This window comes from Branchiostoma floridae, chromosome 10 (genome assembly GCF_000003815.2).
Source record: "Branchiostoma floridae strain S238N-H82 chromosome 10, Bfl_VNyyK, whole genome shotgun sequence".
Lineage (NCBI taxonomy): Eukaryota > Metazoa > Chordata > Leptocardii > Amphioxiformes > Branchiostomatidae > Branchiostoma > Branchiostoma floridae.
In genome coordinates this window covers 11343810-11350031 of record NC_049988.1, presented here as the reverse complement: position 1 = coordinate 11350031, position 6222 = coordinate 11343810, and the positions used below count along the sequence as shown (strand labels likewise).

At 36.9% G+C, this 6222-nt stretch overlaps 2 protein-coding genes across 2 annotated transcripts in view; one reads left to right on the top strand and one right to left on the bottom strand.

The window, feature by feature from the left end:
* The window catches only part of LOC118424537 (trichohyalin-like), a 565429-nt gene that overhangs the window by 101992 nt on the left and 457215 nt on the right, over window positions 1–6222 (top strand). The gene's annotated exons all lie outside the window — the stretch shown is intronic.
* The window catches only part of LOC118424364 (E3 ubiquitin-protein ligase UBR3-like), a 41709-nt gene that overhangs the window by 9372 nt on the left and 26115 nt on the right, over window positions 1–6222 (bottom strand). Inside the window, exons 29-34 of the mRNA XM_035832913.1 lie at window positions 5321–5454; window positions 4946–5025; window positions 4236–4332; window positions 3119–3151; window positions 2161–2258; window positions 1367–1491 (exon numbers count right to left, since the gene is read on the bottom strand). Coding sequence (XP_035688806.1) covers window positions 1367–1491; window positions 2161–2258; window positions 3119–3151; window positions 4236–4332; window positions 4946–5025; window positions 5321–5454 — 567 coding nt within the window. The remainder of the gene's footprint in view (window positions 1–1366; window positions 1492–2160; window positions 2259–3118; window positions 3152–4235; window positions 4333–4945; window positions 5026–5320; window positions 5455–6222) is intronic.

Below are 6222 nucleotides of genomic sequence, written 5' to 3'. Positions count from 1 at the left end.
GAAAATTTGCATGTGAAAGTGTGTGTGAGAGAGAGCACATGCTCAGCCGACTTTCTGGTTCTGCTACGTTATGTTATGCCCATGTGTATCTCATTTACGATGATTTATTTGTTCCTAAATATACTTTGCAACAAAAAAGATATGAATCAATTGGTAGCAAAGGACTTGGGGGTGAGAAAAAGTAAATGCACTGGTACTTTCCAGACGTTCTGTTTCTCTAACGGAACCAAAGTTTTGCAGCACGATTACTGAATAGTGAATGGAATTTTTTTTTTTTTTTTTGAAATTGGGAAAATTAGAAGCGGCGATTCCGAGAACCAACGAATTAAATTGGTGTGGCCTTACCATTGTGCACATGTACGTTTTTAAGAATATGTCAAATTTGAATGATCTATTGTAGTTGTCTATTACAAAATATTTTTTGTCTACTTCTGTTTAAAAGTGTTCATCCTGCAAGTGAGATGATAAGACATATTGTTCTAACAAGTATACAACCAAACTGAGAGATCACACACATTAAAAGCTATTGCTTTGAATATTAGTTAGCATGATGGGAATGTTGTACTTTAAGCAATAAACTACCTAGTACACAAAATATGATGGGGATTAGTATATGAAGAAGCACACTGTGCAGTGTTGCAGTGTGTTAAGGCAAAGCATAACAGTGCATGGGTTTGCAAACATTGCATTCATGTAACAACAGACTCCATGTGACAGAGATGCATTTTCCTTCTAATCTGTAGTAAAAATGAATCAGTAATTCTTATTGAACCAAAAATTCTACATGTACAACACATTCCAGGAACAGAATTGCAGTACATCATAAGTCATAGAAATTGATGTCAAATAGATCAGGTAAGCAAATGCATGCAACCTATAAAGTGTAAAGAGGTTTACTATTTGATAAAAAAAATATAGCAACTGTATACAAGAGTAAATGGCTATACAGCACAAGCATTCAGTCCATAAATGTTAAAATTCAGTCAAGTGACATTTCGATATTTGAATAAAGTGACAGAAAATTGTACATGATTACAGAAGAAAAATGATATGATCAATGGGAATTGAGACGATGGAAGAAATAATGCTGGCTAGAGCTTGAACAGCCAATAAAACCTAAGGATTCATTACCACATGTGTACCATTCGCAAATTGTTAGTTTAACCAGCTCATATAATATAAGTTCAATATGTACATCAGAGGGCAGGCTGCTTTTGTATATAGAACTTGCTAGAGCCCTGATGTACATCCAATAAAAAACAAGGAAAGATTCATTTGACATAACGTTTAAAAATTGATAGATCTTACCAACCCCTGTACAGGTTCATTACATGTATGAGAACGCAGGTTGCTTTCAAGCACTTACAGCTTTATCTGTACCAGCCTCCCTCCATGCTTTTCTCTCCTCCTCACTGAAGCGACAGCTGATGTCCACCAGGGATTGGGTGTACAACAAGGTGAACAACACCCGAACTATGCACGTAAAGTGGGCTGCATCGAGGGAAAACATGATAACAAAGTACATTAATTTCAAAGTATCTTTGTTCACAAAACTAAACTTTTTTGTACACTGGCGTCTACCTTCTGAATATGGGTAAATCACTGAGACATTGTGATGGTGAAATTAACCGTACACTGTAAAGTTTGGCACCTAACAGGTAGGTAAAGGTAGTCTCATAGCCTTTTTAAAGCCTTAGGGGCAGTGGGTTGTTACAATGTGTATTGGGAGGCGGGACCCAACCCTAACCCTTCCAACCAAAGTCTGATAATTCCTTTTTACACCTGGGTGGGGTGAGGAACGTAATGATTTTTTAAGTGCCTTTTTCAAGAGCACAAGATTGAAAGCATGACACGATTTGAACACACAGTCTCTAGCTTCTGGGCGAAACACTCCAGTTACTGTAAATGCATTTAAGTTCGTTGGGATTTAATTTCGCAGTAGCGGGAAAAAGGACTTTTCGCTGTGGTTTTAAGTTCGCCGTAGCATCATGCACTGTAGTCCCTTACTGCCTTGGAAAAACGTTTGCAGTGGTTTTAAATTCAAAGTGAAGCAGCCATCGCGAAAACCGCAAACATTAAACCACCACGAAAGTTTCTGTATTTACAGTATACCACACGACCCGACTTTGCCATCTATTCATGGTAAAAGTGACCTCTGACCTTTACTGATGGGCCATGGCAGTGACAGGGTGAGCTGGATGAGGAGAGCCGAGGCGTCCCGGAGCACCATGGGAGTTTCTCTCTTCTCCACCAGCATGCTGTCAAACACAGAACAACACAGTTGGCTCGTCCTGGGTAGCGCAGGGGGGAGGGGGTGGGTACGGGAGGGGGGCAGGGGGACCCAGATGTAAGGCAGCAGGGGTTACAGGGTTACAACAGAAAGAGGGGGAAATTAGCGAGTGTTAGTAAATACTGCAAACTAGGAGAAGCTTGTAATAGTATATATTGGTTACTTTGATAATTTTGGGAAAGTAATCAGTGACAAGTTCAAATTTTTCAGTTAAAAAAACTGTCATTGTCATAAGTGGAATTAATCTCTGAGTCAACTATTACCAAAATATTAATGACAAGAAGGAAGAATCTACATGTATCAGTATTACACTATCAACAGTAAAGTACATTGTACCTTGGATTCGTGGTAAAATTATTTGTTATTGATGTAATTATAGATGTAATTGTCTTGAATCAGCACTTCTTTTATTCAAATATGATAAGAGATCCCCATCAGTTGTACCAATATTTCTTTTATATGCTTTTATATGCTGCAATGTCTGTTTCTATGGGAGGAAAAAGCTATGAAGGAAGAAGCAGGATTGTAGCAGGAGGTAGGAGAGGAGGTGCCAAAATACTGAAGAAATCAAAGAAATCACCAAAAGATCGAAATATGAAGAACCAATGATCTTGAAATTGGCCATGACATGGGTAAGAAGTCAGGATGTTCTTTTGGATTTCTAAGACCATTTTCTGAATGTCTACAGCACTGGAGAAATGTTTTGACCATGGCATGGCAAAATTTCAGGACCTGCAAATGCTTTCAACTGTGACCATCTTTTTAAGTGTCATTCATGAAAAAGAAATGATCACACTTGGCTCGATGAGTGATTTTGAAGCAACTTACAGCAGTTCAGGATGCAAGCGGACACTACACGTTCTGATGGAAACAAAGAAAGTTCTCAAAACACAATTTGCACCATTGCATGCAGTAAAATCATATTCTGTATAAAAGTAATTATTACAATGAATGTATCTTTGAGCCCAATAATGACAGCATGCAATGAAGTTGGCCAATGTGGCCTAGGTAGCTGCTTGTAAAATTCAAAAGTGCCACATGGAAGATGTCCAATAATATTAATACCTCCAATGCCTTGACAAAAATGACATCAAAATCTCATGACACTAGCTTGGTCAACTTAACAACAAAGCAAAAGATCATTGTGCAGTTACAAAAGAGCTGTGAGTTAAAATGTGTGAACTATTAAGTGAATTCAATTGGAGGGGAAAAAATCAAATCTTTCGTGTTACAGTTCTCTAAAGGGAGATCATCAAATTAAGTATGAGTGGTTTAAAGTTGTATATGTTGTTGTAGGTATCAGTTACAGACTTGTAAGTACATTTGTATGCCTGCATCTGTTCTAGGTACTAGTACTGTACTAGTAATGTTTATATCAAACCTACAGTTAAAGATCAATTAGCCAATAGTACTTATTTTGTATGGTTGGGAATTGAAAAAAGAATCTCTATCTGTTACACACACATGAAGTAGATTAGATATAAGGAAATAAGTCATTATGGATAAAGATAAACAATAGTATAAAACTTTTTAAGTTATGATGGTAATAAACAGCATGCAACTACAGCATTTTATTTTTTCAACTAAACATGTGCAGTACACTTAAGGCTTAAGCTGAAAAATAAATTCAAATTATAGCAACAAATTCAGGAACTGATGTTACAGCATTTTAACAGTATTTTGAACAAAACAAGATTCAAATTTTAGTGAATAACAGTGTAAACAAAATTTTTTAATTTTAAAGAAATAACGTTTTCTTTTAAGTAAAAAGAAAAATCATATATTGTTCAGCCTTTAAGTTAACTGTAGAGTATCATAAAAGCCAAACCTATAAATGTTTATGAAGCTAAACTACTAAAACAGTGTATGTTGTATATATATCTTTCTTTTTAACCTGAACTCGCCCAAATTGAGCAAAATGTACAATAGATGTCTAGATGCATACCTCTCTTCCTCATCAGAGTACAGTGTAGTCAGCTTACTCCACAGACTGTCCATCCCGGTGGCATTGAAATGGAACCGCAGGACATGCAGAAGGTCAACTGGAGGGCAAAAACAAACATTATGTTGATGGAGGTTGGACAAACAGGTAATAAGCAATGTCAAAAGACATGTTATTCATTACACAAGCAACTGGATATGATTTTGGAATTTTTCACAAATCAGATCCTTGAGCAACTGCTTTTTGCCATTTCACAAACATACATTTTTTCTATTCTAATGTTGCCAATTTTAATGTTGCAAACACAAGCAACAATACATACGGACTTTTTAGGAGAAGGGTTATCATAAGTGTTCACACGCCCATCTGTAGTGCTTACGCCTTCGTGTCCCCTGTAGTAATCATACACCTAATACACATTGAGGAATATTAAACCAAGTTGAAAACCTGACTACTGTAAATGCATTTAAGTTCGCGGAGATTTAATTTCGCGTTAGCGGGAAAAATGGACTTTTCGCAGTGGTTTTAATTTTGCGGTAGTACCATGCACTGTAGTCTCTTACTGTTATGGAAAAATGTTCGCGGTGGTTTTAAATTCGCGGTGAACTGGCCGCCGCGAAAACCGCGAACATTAGTCCACCGCGAAAGTTTCTGCATTTACAGTACTATAAAGGAGGATGGATGAATGTTTGATGTTATAATGAGACATTTACCAAAGCCAAATTTCCTGCTGGAGGACGAGTGATTGACGATGGTGTTCCCAATCTGCACCAGCTCCAACTCCAGATTGGTCCTACAGAAACAACATTCTTCATTGGTAAACATTGGTAATTTAAAACAATTCTCCTAATATAATATAAATAAAAACAGAATTTTTCATTGATCAATAATATATATAGGTAATACAGAAACAACAAAATTACAAATCTTTCGAACTCCAAGATAAAATCATCAATTATCATGTTTAACACTTAAGTTAATCTCTCTGAATATTAGTCACAAAAAGTAACAAACATTGGTAACAAATAGTAGGAAAATGCAATCTGCCTACAAGACAAATATAGAAGTGTAGAAAAATTCTCACCGACCTGGCAACAGAGTGGACAAAGACATTGAGACTTTCGTCCACAGAGCTCTTTGGGAAGACCTTGTACTTGGGGTACGTTGCCTTGGTGATATCCTCCATGATGGCCTCCACACCCTGCCTTAGAATGCTATCATCCTGTATCAAAATAGCAAAAGTTCATCTGTAGTCAAACATTTTGATAAATTACAGTTGTTTTTTTATCAAACTCTCTTGGTTGTGGTACCGTAGTAGACAGAGTTCTATCCCTGTCAACAATTGGTCATTTTTATTTCAATATTCATTATTATAATTTAAGCAAAACACAGGTATATACATGTACATGATTTAACACTTCACTGATAGTTTAAATGATTGTTGTTGTTACCTTAACATTTAGATTGTAACAGATAAAGCTGCTTACAGATAAAATGTACACAAATGTGCATGTACACGACTGCAGGTGCTCTTTGATCAGAAAAGAAAACTCATTATAATCCCTTCTGTATGGAGTACATGGATATTCATGAATGTAGTGAAGTGTAGGACAAAGATACTAATTTTTTTTTACTTTCCATCTGAGATCAGACATTTGGTCCAGGAGCTGACAAGATTAGAATCACAATGAAGCTACTTCCATCTGACCTTGTTCAAGACATCAAAAGGGAGACATCAGGAGGTGCCAGGTAATACTTGTTAACTCTCTCCCTGCTAAGGAGTAGCCCATGCAGGAAATCTGCATTGATTACAGTACGCCTCAGCAGGCAGAGAGTTAAAGACGACACATGGCGTGAAATGTGACGATGGAAACAACCACGACGACTGGAAGTATCTAACCTACCTACCTTCAGTGCCCTGCCAAGCACTCTCAACTGTGTGAGCCAGATGCAAACAAAGGGTACATTTTGGATATCTACATTTATACAG